At 46.7% G+C, this 21,328-nt stretch overlaps 1 protein-coding gene across 5 annotated transcripts in view; it reads left to right on the forward strand.

Annotated features, from left to right (window-relative positions):
* WDR25 (WD repeat domain 25) overlaps positions 1 to 21,328 on the forward strand; it is a 134,926-nt gene that overhangs the window by 98,752 nt on the left and 14,846 nt on the right. For all 5 annotated transcript variants that reach the window (XM_069465305.1, XM_069465306.1, XM_069465304.1 and 2 more), the window contains one exon: positions 1,137 to 1,267. In XM_069465305.1, coding sequence (XP_069321406.1) covers positions 1,137 to 1,267 — 131 coding nt within the window. The remainder of the gene's footprint in view (positions 1 to 1,136; positions 1,268 to 21,328) is intronic.

The following is a 21,328-nucleotide window of genomic DNA, read 5'->3' on the forward strand; positions in this document are numbered from 1 at the left end:
TGCCCACTGTCTCAGTCCAGTGGGTTCCCCTGGGCCCAGGGTAATCACAGTTCTCCCTCCTGGGCTTTGGGAGCCCTTGCAGTATCTCCAAAGGAAGCCTCCTCCACGTATCTGGCTGGGTGGCATGTGGCAGGTGCTGTGCCTGGTAAGTGGGCCCAGCTGTGGGGGACATGGCAGCATTCGTGCTCAAACTCTTTGAGGCTGGCCCCGTTTCTCCTTGCAGTTTCCAGCAGATTAAATGTGAATGGATAAGAATGACCATCAGTGTTCTGGGACATAGAGGCAGCTCTGGGCAGTGGAAGGAGCCCCAGCTTTGACCTGCCCTGGATGATGACATTTCTGAAGTTTATATAGCTTACCTCTAAAAGATCATGGTGACTAAAAAAAGACATTTTCACACTGTGTGTGTGTGTGTGTGTGTGTGTATGCACACAGACCTTTACCACAATGCATATAAGTGCTTGACAAGAGTTTAGGACAGATATGTAAAGGCCAAGGACTGTCTTGAGTCCTGTGAAGCCAGTGAGACCTCTGTCATCCACACTACCCTGTCCATTCTGTGGGTTTTGGGCTGCTGTGATGGCCACTCTTATTTATCAGCCAGTGTATGAGTCACCCCCACCTGCTACACTCTATAGCAAACCATTCATCCATTATTGTAAGATGGCTTATCCTGAAAAATATCATGCTGGAGCAATCCTGTTTTTGGCTTTCAGACTCCTGGATAAATAATCTACCGTATTAACTGTGCAGCCTTGGAAATGTTACCTAATCTCCTTGGGCTTTGTTGTTTTCAGCTGTAAAGTGGGCTTAGGGTCCTCGTGTGGTTTAAATGAGTTAATACGTGTAATGCTTGCAGAGCACATGAAAGGTGGCATTCGTGGATCCAGCCATCTGGCCTAGCCCTGGGGGAAGAGAGATGTTCTGCTGGTCAAGGGTGGGGCTGGCCAGAGAATGAATGAAGGCAAATGCGGCTGCTGCTGTTGTGTTTTCAGGAAGTTTCCATTGGGCCACATCAGGCCTAGGTGAGCTGTTTGCCCGTGGGCTCCATACCAGATGGTATCTTAGTTTTAAGATATTTATTTATTTTGTGATCTAAGTATTTTCTAACCCTTTCTTCTCTTTTTATGTTGTAGGAACCCAGCTATTTAGTGGTAAAAGTGACTTCAGAGTCACTGCCTTGAAATTTCATCCAAAAGACCACAGCGTTTTTTTATGTGGAGGCTTCAGCTCCGAAATGAAAGCTTGGGATATAAGGACCGGCAAGGTAATGACCATCTTCCTAGGTTGGCATTTCCATGGGAGAGCTTGCCTTGGCAATTTGAATAATTGGAGGTAGGTCAGCATCTATATATAGGACCCTTGAGATGGAATAATTACCACTTAATATTTAATCAGTGCTAAGCATGATTTTTAGATGTTTTGAAAGAACATTCTTGAGTTGTCAGATTATTAAAACATCATAGGTTCAATTCTGTGTAGCATATTACTAAAAATATTTGTTGAACACCTACTGTGTACAAATCCTTCCAGATGATATAAAACGAATCAGCCTTGGGTTGCTGAAGGGAATTAGTGTATGGATACAGACAGATCTGGTGCAGAGAAGTGCTGTGTGTGTGTGTGTGTGTGTGTGTGTAAGCGCTGGTGAGAGAGAGATTAAGGGAGGGGCGAGTGCTTTCAGCTCTCTGCAGGAGGCTTCTTAGGGGAGTTGCTGTTCGTGATTTCCACTCTCACCCTTTCCCATACACTACCACTCCTGTTGCCATCCCCACTTCATAAATGGCAACTCCATCCTTCGAGTTGTTGAGGCCTGAAACACCAGAGCCAGCCCTGTCTCTACTCTTCCCATCCAACCCTCACACCGAAACCATCCGCAGATCCTTCAGAACCGTGACACTTTCCCACGTCCACTGCTGCAGCTCTGGTCTCAGCTATCGTTGTCGCTGACTAGGATGATTGCAGTATTTCCCTATCTGATCTCTCTCTTTCCCTCTCACCCCTTGCTCTCATTCTTACCACAGCAGCCAGAGTGGTCTGTTACAGTATAACTCAGACATGTCACTCCCCTGGTCAGAGTCCTCCAGGCTCTGGTCTCACTCACAGCCAAAGCCAGTGTCTCTCTGATGGTCCACGAGGCCTCAGTGAGCTTCCCTCACCCGCTTCTTGTCATCTCCAGCCCACTAGCCTCCTTGCCTTTCTTAGAACACACCAGCACCTTCCTGCCTCAGGGCCTTTGCACTTGTTGCTCCTTCTGTGTGGAGGCTAGCTCCCTCCTGGGCTCTGCTCAAATGTTACCTGTCCAGTGAGGCCTCCCCTGCCACCACCCCCTGGCATTCATTAATCCCCTCTGTTACTTTATTTCTCTCCACAGCATTTATCACCTGGTGTTCTATGGATTTTACATGTTCATTCATTTGCTTGTCTCCCTCTACTCCCATGTGAGCTCTTTGAGGGAAGGGATTTTTGCCTGTTTGCTGCTGTCGTCTGGCTTCTAGAACAGTGCCTGGCACATAGCGGGCACTTGGTAAATTGTGTTGTCTGAGTGAGTGAATGAAGAGGGAAGGCTGTCTTGCAGAGTGTGCGAATACGGGAGGTGCGAATGTGGGATGTGTGCAGGGACCAGAGACCAGCTGGGCTTGGCTGGGTGTGGCCTCCAGGCCCCAAATGGGCCTGGGCAGAGAGACTTTCAGTGCTCTGTGTCTTGGTTTGGGTTAACAGTAGGGAGCCAATGAGGTTTGTGAGCACCCCCTGCGCCCGTCCTGGATGGGTATGGCCTCCAGGCAGGTCTATACTGAGCAGAGGCTACCAAGTGATCTGGAGGGAGGAAGGGGACACAGCCTCTAAGGCCTAGATTCTGGGTTTGACTTCATGCTTCAGACTGGCCCCCACAGGTCTGACATAAGCAGGCACTGGCTAAATTCCTACGGATTGAATGAATCCGATGAATGAATACTTTAACTTACGAAACCGTTTCCTTGTGTTGGAGATGTAGGACATTTCAAAATTGTTTTGCCTTTCCTGACAGGCAGTTGGAAGGGGCTGCTGAGTTTTTGAGGAGAACCTAAAAATAGAGACCCTTTTCTTTACAGAGAATGGAAAGTTTTATCCGTAGATGAAATCTTGCTTAAAGTGCTTCACAAGTGGGAACACAGATAGTGTACTCTTAAAAAAAACAAAAATCATATACTTTTCTTTTACAAAGAAACTTTTTATAAAAATATTTGGAAAAGAGAGAAAAATTACCCATAAAGAAGTGGATACAGTGGAATTAAAAAGAACACCAGAATACTTTATATTTAGGATATAAACGCATGATAAATGAAAGAAAACATTTGAATGTGGTGTACGAATTGGAAACTCTTAGACTATTTGAAGTGGGACCTCCTGATCGCCCTGCCCCCCTGACAGCCACGTCCCCTAAGGATGCACTCACTGTTTTTAGCCTCAAAGACCAAACACGAAAGAAATTACTCACCAAGGACGCCATCTGATTTAAGAGTTTGTTAAAAATATCGGATTTTTTCCTAGGGCAGACGCCAGCTGACGAGCTTTGCAAATGCTGGGGGAGAAGCAATTAGAAGCAGATGTTGCTGTGACTGGTATTGGCATGTTTGCGAGTCTCTCCCAAGCTAATAATGTGGGTAAAGGGATCTGTGCAATATTTGTTTTTACTTCCTTTTTACCAACAATCCTCCCCCGCCGGGTCACAGGGCCAGTTCCATTTGCATCAATCAGGCCCAGGGGATAGCACTCCTTGCTGCTTTGATGGGTGGTGCCCAGGTGTCTTACATGGACTCAGCAAGAGGACCAGGCAGGGCAGGAACAGGCTCCTTGCCCTCCAGGGGCTCCCAACGTGGGGCTGCTGGCTTCTGAGCCCTGCGGGCTCTGACAGAGCTGTGGCTCTGTCCCAGGTGCTGAAATCTCCAGCCCGGCCTGGGCGTGTGTATGAACATCCAGAAGCAAGCAGCTTGGCTTTTTCTGACAGCCTTCAGGGACAGCAGTGGGAAGTGTAGGTGGAAGCAGGAGGCACACAGACCTTATCTTAAAATCAAGACAAGTTTCCCCTTCTAAATGCAATGGGGAAGGAGTGTTTTGTTATAAAAATAATTTATAATCATACGACAAAATTGGAAAATTCAGGGGAGGAGAGCAGAGGGGTGGTCCAACCAGTCAAAGGCAAACATGGCTGCAGCCTAACCTTTATGGTCTTGTGGGGTCGTAATGATTTGATATTTTTCTTTTATTCTTTTCCCCTGTTGTTTTTTTCTTAAATAAAAACACTGGTCTTATTTTTATACACAATTTTTATTTTCCTTTTCATATAGCATTATAAAGATATTCCTTGTTATTATAGACCCTTGTAAAATTTTCAGTAACATTCCTTTGACTCAGTGTGCCTTCCTGACCCACTCCCTGCCTTACCCTTAGTACTCAGTACGGAGTCCAACATAAGCAGGCACTTGATAAATACCTGTGGCTTGAATGAATTAGATGAATGAATAACTTACTAAACCATTTCCTTGTGTTCAACACTTCAAACATTTTTTTTTTGCCATTTAAAATTAATCGATGTGAGGGTAGAGATCAGGGATCAGCAAACGAAAGCCCAAGGCTAAATCCAGCTTTCTGCCCATGTTTGTAAATAAAGTTGTATTGGAACACAGTCACACTGATTCATTTACATATCATCTGTTGCTGCTTTCACACTATAGTAGAAGAGTCGAGTAATTGCAACAGAGACCACATGGCCCTCAAAGCCAAGAATATTTACAATCTGGCTGACCCTTGGTATAGAGAGCCGTGGTTTTGACATCTGTCACCCTGGAGAGAGTGACCCTCACGGTACCATAAAAGTCAGACTGCAGACATCCTGTGTCCAGGTCACACCATGTTCAGGCAGACTGCTAGGAGGAAGAAGAGTCAGAAAACTCCGTAGCATCGGCATTAAGCCAGAGTTGATTGTCAGGATGAACCCTCCTGAGCTGGCTGACGTGGTTCTGTGCATCCTTGCAGAAACCATTTGCTCAGAAAATGTCTTTTCCTGGGGGAGGAGGGGACAGGCAAAAACCTACCTCATGGGTACAATGAGCACAATCTGGGTGACGGACACACTTATAACCCTGACTCAAGAATTATAAAAGCAACCCACATAATCAAAACCATTTGTGCCCCCATAATATTTTGAAATGAAAAAAAAAAAGTCTTTTCCAGATGGTAGAGAACTGTTCTTCAGTCAAGGCTATATAAGTCATTTCTCTCTCTTGCTATAACCTCCAAACTATCAAGATTTACTGTATTATAATTCTGTAAGAAACAACTTTGTGCATATAGCTTCTCCCATATTTGGGGTTTATTTCCTTAAGCTTGGGTCTCAGAGCTCTAATTGGTGGGTCAAAGCGAGTCAGGTAAGGAGCAGGTTTCTGCTGAAAAGCGCTGAGGCTAGTAGGACCCTGGAGGATGACAGTGAGGCCAGGCAGCCTCTTACTGGGTCTTAGGGTTTGAGGTCTGATGAGCACTTGGAACAGATACTTTTAAGCTGCTTTCCAGCCATGAGATGTTTTGATTCCTTAAACCTAGCCAAATGATAAACGTTGGGATTTGGACTTCTCCAGGCCAGCCCAGTTCATCACAGCAAGTGGGCTGTCTGGCTCTCCTCCCTTCTCTCCTTGGCCGAGCTCCCCTCTGCCTCGGGTCTGATGCCTGGGCACCGCTCATCACTGCAAAGCGCCTGGCTGCCTTTCCAGCAGGTCAGCAGGATGTGTTCCGCATGGGCTTGCTTACTCGGAGCTGGCGTAGTGCCACTGCTGCGGAGTTTTCTGATGCTTCCTCTCAGCATTCTGCTCGACATGGGTGTGGTCTGGACCTGGCATGTTTGTGTTCTGATCTTTATGGTACTGTGGGGGTCGCTTTCTCCAGAAGCCCCTCTGAGCATGCAGTGCCGTTGGCCTGAGCTGCAGAAGATCCGGGCCCATGCCCTCCCTCTACCACTTGCTCAGCTGGGTGATCCCAGGCACATCCCTTAGGCAAAAGCCTCTCTAATCCACGATTTCCCAATTGGTGTAGTAAAGAGGCAGGAGAAGGACATCTCCAAAGTAGAGTTTCTCAAACTCACACCTAGGAGAGCACCTGGGGTTCTTGTTGGGGTACGGATTCTGTTTCTGCAGGTCTAGCATGAGGACGAGACCCTGCATTTCTACCAAGCTCCCAGGAGATGAAGGGGAAGATGGTGCATGGACCACTTTGAGAAGCCAGGGCCCAAAGGGCCCCTGAACTTAGAAGTTTCTTGCTTCTTCCATGTGAGCTCCCTTGGCCTTAACCCTTAGTTGGCCTGCACCGTCTGTGACCTGTCTCGGTGATAGCGATGGCTCCTGACCAGCCAAATTGCCTGTGAGCTCCTGAGCTCCTTCATTCACAGGTGTTTGTGCCAAGGTCTAAGTCAAGTGGTCTTTGTGCCCTATGTCCCCCACAGGACATGGACCAGAGCAGGCTCTCAGGGTAACCTGGAGTGAACTGGTGGGCCCAGCTGCCACTCTCATCGTGATGGAGCCTTGCAGGAGCATCCACCTGCCCGCAACGTCAGGGGCAGTGGCCACTCTGGGATCTGCACAGTGGGAGTAGCCCCTCCAACCAATAGGACATGACGCTAATTGCAGGTCAGCTGTGGCTGGTTGTTCCAGAGGTGTGGAAAGAGGCAGGAGGACTCAGGAGAGCCTGTGTCAGATGAGGTACAGCGTGGAGGTGCAGGCACTGTAGTTCTCAGCCAAGGCTGAGCTCTCGTGCTCCCCTGTATTTGGATGACAGAGTTACTAGCCTCCCTGATTTCCAGCCTTGTGGTGCCCTGACTCTGTCTGTGCCAGCATGGAATGGGAGCTGTAGAGTTGCACAAGTCTTAGATGTGGACCTGGCTCTCCAGGGCCCCCAGCACTGTGGGAAATGTTCCAAGGTAGTCACCTTTAAGTTCACTTTAAGAGGACTATATATTTTGAGCCAAAAGTTAGGAGGTGATAAAGGAATTTCTCTCCTTGTATCATGAATCAAATTTGTCATGAAAGCTCATATAGAGTCTTAAAAATCATATCGCATATTTAGTGAGTCACCCTTTTTGCAGGACTGAATTATGGAACCCCAATCTCAGCAAATTACCTCTCTGTTAAGGCAAGGTTGAGCACTGGAAATTGGAGCAGCTCTGGAAAATCTAGGACATGTGGCTCCCGGAGCTGGGGAGCTTGGACTCTGCCCCAGTTCTTCCTCCTTTCTGTGTGCAGGGTTGACACCGGGCAGGCTGGGGGCCGAGTGGTTCTTTTGATGTTGAGCTCCTGCTCAAGCCCTGAGAGGGAGAGTTGCAGATGCATTCAGATCGCTGCCTTTGCTCCTCCAGGCCCTGTCGGTCCTCTAAACCCCAATTCCCTACTGGCGTTGGGGTTCTCATGATAAAATCGGCTCTGACAGACCAGCTCACTTTTCCTCCAGCACATTCTGGTATTACTTTGACACGAATCATCAATATTTCATGCTTGTTCTACATCTTTTCTTTCTTTTTTTTCTTTTTAAGTTTGTAAGGGGACGTCTTGACTTTCAGATCTTAAGTTGGTTTCTTGGCCTCCTTCTTGAGCTGTGTCCCAGAGCCTCTGCGGGCACGTGTCCTCACCTGCAAGTGGCAGTGGAGCAGGTGGCTCGCCCTCAGGCCCGTGTGGGTCCTCAGTTCCGCTCTCTTATCCCAGCCCCTCCCTTGTGTGCTGTGGCGCCCAGTAGAATGCACGGTCCTGAGGGAGCAGCTCCGCCTCATGCGCTGCCGCATTCCCAGTGCCTAGCGTGGTGCTGAGCACAGAGCGGGCCTGTCGCACGAATGACTGATAGCTCTAATCAATTCCAATTTTAAAAGTCCCTTTGAGGCCAGGCGAGGTGGCTCACTCCTGTAATCCTGGCACTCTGGGAGGCTGAGGCGGGTGGATCGCTCGAGGTCAGGAGTTCGAGACCAGCCTGAGCAAGAGCGAAACCCCGTCTCTACTAAAAATAGAAAGAAATTATCTGGCCAACTAAAATTATATATAGAAAAATATTAGCTGGGCATGGTGGCGCATGCCTGTAATCCCAGCTACTCGGGAGGCTGAGACAGGAGGATCGCTTGAGCCCAGGAGTTTGAGGTTGCTGTGAGCTAGGCTGATGCCACGGCACTCACTCTAGCCCGGGCAACAAAGCGAGACTCTGTCTCAAAAAAAAAAAAAAAAAAAAAGTCCCTTTGAGCAATTAGCCCACCCAGCTGAAGGAGAAGCTGAGCCACAGTCATTGATTTGCTCACCTCCTGCCCCCACTGCGGCTTTCTTCCCTGGTTGCCAATAATGCCAGCTGGTACAGCAAGCCAGTGGTTGCTGGCCTACACTAACTGACCCCGAGCCATGGTCAGAGCCACCTGGGGATTGCTCGTAACTATTGCTCTTAGGGTGGCCCAGGCATTGAGATCTTTGAAAACTTCCTAAGTGGTTCTAATGTATAGCCAGAGTTGGGAATCATAGCCTTAGGGGTTGCAGTTTGGGCATCTAGGTGAGAATCCTCAGTGGTTTTCTGTAGGGTGTCTGCCCATGTGGGTAAGAGCATCCTTGGAATTTGCATTCCTGTGATGGCAGCTGTCAGAAAGACTCAGCTTTGCCTACTTGGTTCTAAGTGCCATCAGTTTCTGTGGCATTGTAGGCAGGTTGCTTATTTGCCCTAATGAGATTTTGATTACTCTCCATTTGTCTCTTTCATCCACTTTATATTAAGAAGCCTTTTTATTTGGACTCTTTGTACTCTCTACAGTTCTGACTAAGCTTTGCTGCAAACCAAACTTTTTATGCAGATGGGAGTAGAAGCCTAATGGAGGCAGAGAGATGGGGATAGGGAGGGCCACGATTCCCTCCCCAGATGGGACTTGGGGCTGTTCCCTGTCTTTTCTGAATTCCCATGTCCCCATCTGTCAAGGCTGGTAGGGCTGGGGCACTGGGTGATCTCTAGCGCCCCTTTCAATGTCAGTACTGATGACCGCACCTGCCCCCAACGTGAGATCGTTCCGCGTGCTCTGTGTGTGATAGCTCATAGCTCATGTCCTTACAGAGCCCTGGGTGACAGGCTGGGTGCTGCTGTCATCTCCTTCCCCTGTCAGGGCCCCCCGAGGGCTCAGAAGGGTTTAGTCGCATACCAGGAGCACATGGCCAGCTGGTAGTGGGGTAAGACCTTGAACCTGGGTGCTTTTTGTTTGTTTCTTTGTTTTTTAAGAGATGGAATCTCATTCTGTTGCCCAGGTTGGAGTGCAGTGCAATCTCGAACTCCCTGGCTCAAGTGATCTTCCCACCTCAGCCTCCTGAGTAGTTGGGATTCAAGCATGAGCCCCCAAGCCTGGCTGAACCTGGGTGGTTTGACACCTAAACCTTTGCAGGTCTTTTCATTCATGTTGTGAATGAAGCTTTAGTCTTAAATGTAAATACAGTCATGTGCTGCATAATGATGTTTCAGTCAACGTCAGGCTGCATATATAATGTCATGGTGGTCCCATAAGGTTATAATAAAGCTGAAAAATGCCTATTGCCTAGTGATTGCCTATAATATTCCGTATAGTAACATATTGTGCAGGTCTAGCCTAGGAGCAATAGGCAATACTGCATAGCCTTGGTGAGTAATAGGCTACCCCGTCTAGGTTTATTGAGTACTGTACATGCTATGATGTTCCCACAATGACGAAATCGCCTAATGACACATTTCTCAAAACGTGTCCCTGTTGTTAAGCTATGCTTAACTGTAAAGATTTGTCAGTGAGGGCTATGCACTTTGTTCTTGGAGAAGCCTGCATGGGACCGCTCTGATGTTCACATGTTCGCTCAGCCCTGCTGTGTGCAGCTCTGTGCCTGGCTGATGTCGGACCTGGCTGTGGGTAGGACAGCGGTGAGTCCTCCTCTGGGAGACCACAGCCCTGCAACCTCAGGCCTGAAAACATAGTCCCAACACCTTTGTGAGGGCAGACTTTCTGCCCCCACAGTATAGGCGAGGAAACTGATTCTGAAAGGTTCAGGTCTCAATGCAGGGGTGGGCAGGCACTGAGGGGCTTGGATATGGGGCTTATTCTAACTTCCCCCTCTCCCTATCGTAGGACGAGGACACATTTCATTTATCAATGTCACAAATATTTTCTGAGCCTCCACCAGAAACCAAGTGTTGTCCCAGGGCATGGGACGATAAAATCTAGTCAGACAGTCCATACTTTCAAGAAGTTCACAGTCTGTAGAAGAGAATACAGAGCCCACTGCTGAAAACATCTGTTTCTTTTGATGGTTGATGGATTTATCATCCTCACTGGCTGCCTTCACAAGTGGCTGGGGAATCCCTGTGTGTCTCCCAGGCTGTCCAAAATCTTGGGCAGAGGTGGGCAATTGATTCCCAGAATCCAGAACCTCTGAGATCTGCCCCAGCCCAGACTTCCTCCTATACCACTTTCCTTGGGGCTGGGTAAGAAGGCTCCTGTTTAAACCTGATACGCCAGCTGCCAATCAGCTTGGGAGGCCCCATGTGGCACGTGAGAGGCTGATGTCCCAAGACTTTCACTAACACCTACCCCATTTGATAACTTTCGCCCTTAAAAATGCAGCAGTGCATATCAGAAAATATAAAGCAGTTTCTTTGGGACTGTAATGATTATATAAATACAGTGTTTATATAATTGTAATTTATGAATCCTCTTTAACACATTTTGCCACTAAAATAAGCTCTGTTATACACTGAACACACTTGAGGTTTTTGAAAATTTAATTTTTTTGTTATTGATTCACAATGTTTTCACTTGAAAACTTATTTTAGCCTTGCCATAACTAATAGTGTCCAAAAAATCATGGGCTTTGATGCCCGTGGTTATTTTTTGTCTTAATATACTTTAAAGTAAGTACTTATTAAATATCTTTTGGTAACTGTTATATTCACATACCATATAATTCACTCATTTAAAATGTGCAATTCAGGCCGGGCGTGGTGGCTCACGCCTGTAATCCTAGCACTCTGGGAGGCCGAGGTGGGCGGATCGTTTGAGCTCAGGAGTTCGAGACCAGCCTGAGCAAGAGCGAGACCCCATCTCTACTAAAAATAGAAAGAAATTATATGGACAGCTAAAAATATATATAGAAAAAATTAGCCGGGCATGGTGGCGCATGCCTGTAGTCCCAGCTACTCGGGAGGCTGAGACAGGAGGATCGCTTGAGCTCAGGAGTTTGAGGTTGCTGTGAGCTAGGCTGACGCCACGGCACTCACTCTAACCTGGGCAACAGAGTAAGACTCTGTCTCAAAAAAAAAAAAAAAATGTGCAATTCAATGGTTTTTAGTATGTTTACAGAGTTAGGCAACCATCACTATAGTCAACATAGAACATTTTCATCACTTCAAAAAGAAACCGTGTCCTTTAGCAGCCACCGTACCCCCCAGCCCATGGCAACCATGAATCTACTTTCTGTCTCTATGGATTTGTCTGTTATGAACATTTTATATAATGGAATCATACAACATGTGTCTTTTACAACTGGGTTGTTCCACTTAACAGAATGTTTTCAAGGTTCATTTGCATAGTACCCTGCCTGTATCAGGACTTCATTCCTTTATTTTATTCTGTTTTTTTAATTGGACTTTATTTTTTAGAGGAGTTTTAAGTTCACCAAAATAACCGAGCAGAGAGTACAGAGAGTTCCCATGTACTTCAGCCCCTACACACGCACAGCTTCCCCCATTATCAACATCCCCCATAGGAGTGGCCCATTTGTCACAACTGATGAACCTACACTGACACGTCATTATCACCCAGAGCCCATAGTTTACATTAGGGTTCACTTCTGATGTTGTACCATCCATGGGTTTAGACAAATGTGTAATGACATGTGCTATAGACTGAATTTTTTTTTTTTTTTTGAGACAGAGTCTCACTCTGTTGCCTGGGCTAGAGTGCTGTGGCGTCAGCCTAGCTCACAGCAACCTCAAACTCCTGGGCTCAAGCGATCCTCCTGCCTCAGCCTCCTGAGTAGCTGGGACTACAGGCATGTGCCACCATCCCCGGCTAATTTTTTCTGTATATATTTTTTAGCTGTCCAAATCATTTCTTTCTATTTTTAGTAGAGATGGGGTCTCGCTCTTGCTCAGGCTGGTCTCGAACTCCTGACCTTGAGTGATCCTCCCGCCTCGGCCTCCCAGAGTGCTAGGATTACAGGCGTGAGCCACTGCGCCCGGCCTAGACTGAATTTTTGTGTCCCCCCAAAATTCATACGTTGAAGTCCTAATCCCTAATTTGATGATATTAGGAGGTAGGGCCTTTGGGTGGTAATTAGTTCATGAGGATAGAGCCCTTAAGAATGGGCTGAGTGCCCTTGTAAGAAGACACATGAGAGAGATGAGTGTCTCCCTTCACCATGAGAGGATACAGTGAGAAGGTGGCTGTTTGCAAACCTGGAGCAGTGCCCTCACCAGACACCAGATCTGTTTCTACTGAGATATCCTCAAGCTCAAAGATTGTTTTCTTAGCCATGTCTAGAAAACCCATAAAAGGCATTCTTCATTTTTGTTACAGTGTTTTTGATCTCAAGTAGTTCTTTTGGTCCTTTCTTAGAATTTCTACCTCTCTGCTTATAGTGCCCATCTGTTCTTGCATGATGTCTACTTTGTCCGTTAGCCCTTAGCATGTTAATCATAGTTGCTTTAAGTTCCACGTCTGATTCCAACATTCCTGCCTTTTCTGAGTCTGGTTCTGATGCTTGCTCTGTCTCTTCAAACTGTGTTTATTTTATTTTTTTGCTTTTTTTCCCTTTTAGTATGCCTTGTAATTCTTTCTTCCTAGGCAGACCAGGTGTACGAGGAGAAAGGAACTGCTGTAAAAAGGATTTTAGTAATATGGCATAAGGAGTGAGGAGAGGGGAAGTGTTCTGTAGTCCTGTGACTAGGTCAGCCTTTTAGTGAGCCTGTGTTTCTGGACTGTGAACTTCACACTTGCTTCTCAGCTCCTCCTCCCCATTAGCTGGGACAGGATGGCTGGAGTGCCTGGAGTTGGGTATTTTCTTCCTCCACATAGAAGGCTCGAGCCCACTGGCGTTGAGTATTTCCCTTCTCCCACATGGAGGGCTAGACCAGCTGGGGATGGGGTATTTCCCTTCCACGAGGTCAGTTAGGCTGTGCCTATACTCTGGTCAGGTAGTTTCTCCGGAGAGCAGACCTCCTTAAGCAGAACAGAATGCTCTGGTATATTTCAAAGGAGTTCTTTTTCTCTTCCTGCCAGAAACGTGTGGGGACTTTTCTCCAGTCTTCACTGTGAGAACCTAGTGGAGTTCCTAAAGGTAAAAGGCACAAAATTTTTGGCGCCCCCTGGTGACTGGGTCCTTGGAGATTTTAATCTCTCAGACTTGTCCACACCGAGCCTCTAACAGCTTGTCAATTGTAATTCATTTTCCCTGAGCTAATTCCTGTGGAGGTTTCTGCTCTGATAAATTGAGATGCTTTCTATTCACCTATCTCTGTCTCCAATTTTGAGGGCAGTGGTTTGCTCTGTGATTTCACTTCTCTTGCGGATCTAAGGAGAGTTATTCAGTTTGTTCAGCTTTTTACTTGCTGTTAGGACAGAGTATTGATTTGTAAGCTCCTTACATGCCAGACCGTTAGCCAGAAGTCTTTCATTCTTTTTTATGGCCAAATAATATTCCATTGTGTGGATATACCAATTGTGTTTACGCATTCACCAATTGATAGACATTTACATTATTTCCATTTTTTGGCAATTATGAATAATGCTGCTGTGAACATTTGTTTATAAATTTTTGTGTGGACATATGTTTTCATTTCTCTTGGTTCTACCTAGGAGTGAAATTGCTAAGTCATAGGGTGGTTTTATGTGTAACCTTTGAGAAACTGTTAGACTGCTTTCCAAAGTGGTGGTACCATTTTACATTCCTACCAGTAGTGTATGAGGGTTTCAATTTTTCCATGTCCTCACCAACACTTGTTATTACTTATCTTTTTGATTATACCCATTCTAGTGGGTACAAACTGGCATCTCATTTGGTCTCTTTGAGATTTGATATAGGACTATTCAGATTGTATATTTCCTTATGAGTGAGCTTTGGTAGTTTTTGTGCCTCAAAGAATCAGTTCATTTCAATCTAAGTTGTGAAATTTATATATACAAACTTATTCTTAATATTCCCTTATCCTTTTGATATCTTTAGAGTCTATAGTGATATCTCCTCTTTCATTACTGATAATGGTATTTGTGGGTTTTTTTACTTAGTCATTGTAGCTAGAGATTTATTAGTCTTATTGATCATTTCAACAACATATTGATTTTCTCTATTTTCCTATTTTCAACTTACTTAATTTCTGCTGTAATTTTTATTTTCTTCCTTCTGCTTGCTTTGAGTTTAATTTACTTCCCCCCGCCCCAATTTCTTAAAGAGGCAAATTAGGTCATTGATTTGAGATCTTTTTAAATATAAACATTTTAATGCTATATATTTTCTGCTAAGCACTTCTTTATCTGTATCCCACAAATTTTGAAGTGCTGTATTCTAATTTTAATTCAATTAAAAATATTATCTAATTTTATTTTAATGTTCTCTTTGACATATAGGTTATTTAGAAGTGATTCTTTAATTTCCAGATATGTGGAGATTTTCCAGATATCTTTCTGTCATTGATTTCTAGTTTAATTCTGTTATAATCAGAAAACATACTTTGTATGATTTTAATTCTTTTATTTTTTATTTATTTTGTTTTATTTTATTTTTTGAGACAGAGTCTCACTCTGTTGCCCGGGCTAGAGTGCCATGGCGTCAGCCTAGCTCACAGCAACCTCAAACTCCTGGGCTCAAGCAATCCTACTGCCTCAGCCTCCCGAGTAGCTGGGACTACAGGCACGTGCCACCATGCCTGGCTAATTTTTTCTATATATATTTTTAGTTGGCCAGCTAATTTATTTCTATTTTTAGTAGAGACAGGGTCTCGCTCTTGCTCAGGCTGGTCTTGAACTCCTGAGCTCCAGCGATCTGCCCGCCTTGGCCTCCCAGAGTGCTAGGATTACAGGCGTGAGCCACAGCGCCCGGCCGATTTTAATTCTTTTAGATTTGTTAAAGGTTAGTTTTATGGCCCAGAATATAGGCTGTTTTGTTGAATGTTCCACATGCTTTGTGTATTTTGCTATTGTTGGGTGGGTGGAATGTTCTATAAATGGCAACTTGGTCAACTTGGTTGATGGTGTTCAGTTCTTCTATATCCGTGCTGATTTTTTGTTGACTTGTTCTTTAGTTATTGAGAGAGGAGTGTTGACATCTCCATAATTGTGGGTTTGTGTATTTCTCCATTCAGTTCTGTCATTTTTGGCTTTGTATATTTTGAAGCTGCCACCACAGCTCCAGTGGGGTCTTCCTCTCAGGTCAAAGCTGTTAGAGAAAATAAGAAAAAAGAAAATGTACACTCACTTCCGTACCAGTCGCTTCTCCAGGTTTCTACCTTTCTCTCCAGCCACCTGCTTGTGTTTACTTTCAGAGTCCTCAGGGAGTTGGTTTCTTTGTATTTTGTCCAGAGTTTTAGTTGTGATCAGTGGAGAGATAGGCTGTAGCAGGCTCACTGCAAATTGGCACCAGGTCGATTTTGAACATATTTTTCTCTTTCCTTTGAATTTCCCCTCTTCTTTTGGCCAGATGGCACCTGTCCTGCAGGTCTCCCCTGCCCCTCTTCTCCAGGAGCTTTTAGCCAAGCCCCTCCCCCCCAGGTGCACTACTTCCACAGCCTGACTCAGCCTGGGCCTTGGTAACTTGTCCCCACTGAGGTGTGAGTCCCCTGAGGGCTAGGGGACACACTAGTCTATTCCAGGGGTGGGAACCCGTGGCCTTGGGGCCACATGTGGCCTTCTGGATCCTTGAATGTGGCCTTTTGACTGAATCCAAATTTTACAGAACAAATCCTTTTAATAAAGGATTTGTGGCTCAGTCCCTGTTTCTTGAATAAATGATCATATCAATCTCCATGAATCTGCAATATACTTTTTTTGTGACTTTAGGAAAGTTTTTTGAAACTTTTTTATGACTTTAGGAAAGTTTGTGAAATTTAATTTGTGCCCCTACAAATCGATCCCCAATTACTGGAGGGTGTTGACGGCTGCGTGGTTTTAAGCACATAGATGTTCTATGTATGCTGTCAGTGGGCAGACTTTCCTGGCAGCCACAGCCTCTGTAGCAGCCCGAAGGAAGATTGCTTGGCACTTCTTAGCAGATCTGGCACGAGGCTGATGTGCTGAGAGAAAGCCGAGTGGCACACCCGTGATGAGGCTGTGCTGAGGGGTCCACTCATGCCGCACTCAGAGGACATGAGGGGTGGATGTCTTTCCTTACCCTCTGCATGCCCCTTTCAGCAAGCAGACTTCTTGGTTTTTAATTACGGTCTTTGACTTAATTTTTTTTTTTTCCAAAAAGACCTGGTTATGTGGTTTGCCTTCCTTATTTATTCATTGAGCATTTGCTGACCACCTGCCGTGTTAGGACATCTTCCTAGCTTGCAAGACTCAGAGAAGCTACAGGGAATGCCTCTTGCCCCGTTGCTGGCATCTCTGTCTGCCCAGCCCAAAACCCCTGTAGCAGCTTTAGGAATACCTCCCCCATCCCACTACCCTGTGCTTCCCTCTTCCGGGGCCAACATGTGAGGTTGTGCAGTTTGTCCACTGTACACAGGCACCCGGCTGAGGGCTGGGTGGGGGCTAGAATCCATCCCATGCTCTGCTAGCCAAGCCATGCCTCTGATGCGGGGCGGTCTCAACCTAACGGGATGTCTTTTTCTAACATGAGCCAGGGTGCCTTGTGGGCCTGCAGTGTGGCTCTGTCCTTCCCCTTCTGTCTGTTACTTGGCCTGAGTGGGGCTGCGAGTTAATGAGAGGGCCTGTGGTGGGGTCCCCCTTGGACGCAGTAGAGGCAAAAGGGCATTGGAGACCTGGAGACCCAGGTGCTGCTCACAACTTCAGACCATAAGGGGGTTGTTATCTAGACATCCATTCTGGTTACAAAGGGAATGTATGCTGTTTGTCAGAAAATGAAAAAATACAGAGGAAGATAACCTAATTTTTAACCCAGTCATGGCCACCACTGACAGTTGGTATCCTTCATTCTAGTTTTTTCATGCATATATATTTACATTTTTATAAAATTTCCCCCAACTTAATATTATATCATTAGCATTTCTCATATTGTTGAGAAGTTTTTGGATGCTATATAATTTTTAATAATTACCCGATATACCATAATGTATTTAACCAGCCCTCTATTGTTTGGTATTTATAATATTTCCAGTGTTTCCTTTTTGACAAAAGTAAGGCAAACATCTCTGTGCATAAACTCCTAGATGTGGGATTGTTCAAATGGTGTACACGGCTTTAGGTTCTGGATACCTCTGCACATTTCCTTCCAGAACGGACTGCCATTTAACCCCTAAGAATGGGGTTCCCTTGTCAGTTTGCTTGTTTTTAGTGTAGGTGAGGCTTATGCATGCTCACCTTCTCCCTGGGGGAAGGAGCTGGAGTAGGGTGAGTGAAGGAGCAGGGTCCACGGGAGAGAGGGAAGCTGCCTCCTTTGCAAAGTGGGAAGGAAGTGGGGCTGGGGGCTGGAGCAGACAGGCTAGGGGGGGCCTACTTCCTTCTAGAACTCTTGCCCTGGGCTGTGGAATAAATAGATTCAGGGTATGCAGTTCACTGTGTTCTGCTTTACCCTCCTCTTAGTCCTTGCTAATCAGCCCAGCCAAGTGCCTCAGCATTCAGCTGGGCAGCCAGCATTTATTACAGGCCTGGTGAATATAAGAATTTGGTGTTGGGAGTCAGCTGGGATATAAGGATTGGAAATCAACAATTGATGGAGAGAGTAGTGTCCGGAGATGGAGCAGGGGGTAACAAACATTAGGAAATGGGGTCCTACAGCCAGCCTGCCACACCCCCACTCGGAGGATCCCTGGGACCTGGCTACTGTCCTCCTGGGGGTGCCACAACCCCCCTCCGCGGCTACTCTCTTACTTGTTGCATCCTCTCTCTGCACCAAGGAGGAGGAGGAGCCTCCTGGGGTAAGCCCCCTGCTAGTTGGCCGGGTGGGGGGGATGGCCCGCTTGCTCTCTCCTCTGCCCTGCTGTGGTTCTGTGTGGTTCAGTGCCTCCTTGTCCAGAGTATGACTGAGCCTCTGTCCATTACCCTGTGTAGCTTCTTGAGGGCTGAGGGTGCTGAGAAGGGGTGCTTGCATGTCGTGCTGCCGCCCGGGGACCTGGGGCACTCCAGGGTCGGGCTGCCCTTGGGGATGGCTGCATTGTTAGAACCTAATTTTAATTTGTGACTCCATTGTAAAGTGGGGAAAACCAGTTTTTCGCTTGAGAGGATCAGCAACATAGATACATGTGTAATTGTTTATTTCTGCTTTTCTTCCTTTCCCTTGTGTTCTGTGTCCGTAATTTAAAATTTCACAGTCTCCAATGTGACAGTTTCTCTGTGGGTATGTTCAGATTCAATTCAAATTCAGCAAGCACTAATTGAGCAGCTATTCTGTGCTTCGAGCTGGGTGACCTGTTGCAGTGCACAGTATAGAAGGTTCAGGTGCGAATGTCAGGCTACAGATTTGGGGTGACCGTGGCTCTGCCCCGACCTAGCTGTGTGATCTTGGGCAGGGCACTTCACCTCTCTGAGCCTTGTGTCCTCAACTATACAATGGGGGTCGTGATCCTGACTTCCCAAAGTAGTGGTGAGGGTTAAGTGAGGCCACATGAAGATCACCTAGCAAGATGCATGGCACACAATTCAGTACATACTCCTTGCCATCTTGATTTTTTTCAGATGATCACAATGGGGCCATGCCCCCCACGAGCTCATGATAATTGACTATTGTGAGCTGTCTTCAGTTTTGGTAAAAGCTGAGCAGAAATTGTACCTTTCCCCCAGCCAAGCAGCATACCTGACCAAAATGTCAAGTGTTTGTGCTTTCGGCTGAAGATGTTCTAACCCAGCGCAGTAACATGGGTCATCTCAGGCTGATCAGAAGCTCAGATACACAGTCTCCTGTGTCTTTGATTAATTTTTAAAAGGGAGAAATGAATTAGTTATTCCCAAATACATGTGGTTGCTCAGAATGTGGGAGAACTAAAGCAGGAACTTAGGAGATGTCACAGTGGGAACCCTGGCCCAGGGCATCCCAGGGGCTGTCCAAAGTTCTGTGATTCCCACATGAAAAACTGGCTAGTAAATACCCTCAGGGCAGAGAAGAAGGTAGCAACTCAGCTCTTTTCCTGCGGATAGAAAATCTGACGACGAGAGAATGGGGCCACCGAGCATGAGGGGCTCACGAAGGCCACTAGGGCCTTTTCCCTGGGGTGAGGAGGTTGGGAAACTGTCCCTCAGACAATTCAGAGAGGAGGATAGTACTGTGTGCCCAGAGCTGGGTGGGAGGACAGGGCTAGCGAGGGGGCACCTGGAGAGAAGTAGCCCACGTCCTCTCACTCTCCAGAAGCCCCCAGGAAGCCCCCTCCCTGCCTACTACCCCTCAGCAGGTCCTGTCCCTCAGCTCCCACCCCCCAGCACAAGGCTCCATGACCTGCCCCCCAGACTGCTCTTCAGGCTGCACCTGGGACTCAGAGCTGGGAAGGCTGTCCGTGGGGGACATACGCTGCTTCTGCTGGGATCCAGTGGAAGTGCCTCAGGCACACCGCCCGACGGTTCCTGGGAGGTGCAGGGAGAGACCCCCTCACTGCCCTGCGCTCCATGTGGCCTGGTGGAGCAGAGCCCCCAGTCTTCAGCTGGGAGTGGCTCAGCTGAGGCTTTCCTGGTGTGCGTAGTTAGCTTCCCCTCTGGAGGCAGGGGAGTTCAGAGGCCCCGAGACACGCAGGCTGCTCCCCACCTGCCAGCCCCACTCCTTCCAATGTCCTGGGGTTGCTCAGTTTAGATTTATTCATCAGGGGATCCCGCAGACACTTACTGAATTGCCAGCTGCGTGGCCAAGTGGCCGAGGGCTGGAAGAAAAAACCCTGAGCTCAGGGTTGAGGGGAGGAGCCAGTGCAGTGTGCAGGAGCTGCCATGGGGCCCTGAGGAAAGGCTCATGGAAGAAGAAGCTGATGATTCTGCTTGCCACACTGGGAGGCTTGATTGGCAGAAGGTTTTGAAGGATGCATAGGAGTTTTCTAGGCAGCAAGTCAAGGTGGGATATTTTAGGCATAAGGAATGTGCAAAGGCACAGAGACGCGAAAGGGCCTGACATATGAGGGATTAGTGAGGGGTTCGTGTGTGTGTGTGCCCCTGTGTGTGCGTTCACTCAGAGAATTGGGAAATAAGGTCAGCCTGGCCTTCTGATCTGGTCAGTGTAGGGCCTCTACTGGGGCCATCTTTAGATTGTGACCCAAGGGAGGCCTTAGAGACAAGGGAGACCTCCCCAGACACACCCAGCATGCTCCCAACTTTGCCTTTAAAGTTGTCCTCTGGGAGCCTGAGCCAGCCTGTCAGTTACACTTGAATGTGAAAGGGACCGGTGTCCTCCCCTCGCAGATGGTTATTAAAGCTCGCCATCTTTAAGCCTCATTAAGGAGTGTTAAATGCTAATGAATTTAGAGAGGGGTGTCTTGGGGCCTCTGTTTCCTTGGAAACATTTGAGAGCAGGTGCTTTATAATGAGCTGTACCTATTTTAAAAGTGAGCTGCGAGAGCCTCTTTGATAGGCTGGATCTCAGATGCTGATGGGCAAGTGTGAACAAAGCCGGTGCAGGCCAGTGGAGACGCTTTGTGCGCTCTGAAATATCATTTCTCTGGTGGTTTCTATAGAAACCACTGGCACCTAGGTAGGAGAATTGCCGAGCTCCAGGGTTTCACTTACGCAACACGACGTTGTCCCGAGCCTCGGCCGCTTAGGCCCGTCTCTGAAGACTATTGGATTCCTCTTTGCAGGGAGGAACGAGGTTCTGGACAAAATGGGACAGATGTATGTTGCCATAGTTGTAATTCTCCTTTAATTACGTCTGTCCTGTACCTACTGCTTGATCTCAGCTGGTCCCCACTCTGCTTATTATTTCAGGCCCAGCTGATAAGAATTAACATTTGTGGAGCTAATTTCTCCCCACAGAGCACTTTAAAGAAACTTTTTATTACTGAAAAATTTAAATATATACCAAAGCAGAGAGACTAATTAACAAACTTTAATGCAATCAGCATACTGCTTCAAAAATTATAGATTTATGGCCATCAGGCTCCACTCTCCCTACCCTACCACCAGCTTATTTGGAAGCAAATCCCAGACATCTTATCATTTTATTTATAAATATTTTGTTTCTTTAAAAGGTAA

This window comes from Eulemur rufifrons, chromosome 2 (assembly GCF_041146395.1).
Source record: "Eulemur rufifrons isolate Redbay chromosome 2, OSU_ERuf_1, whole genome shotgun sequence".
Lineage (NCBI taxonomy): Eukaryota > Metazoa > Chordata > Mammalia > Primates > Lemuridae > Eulemur > Eulemur rufifrons.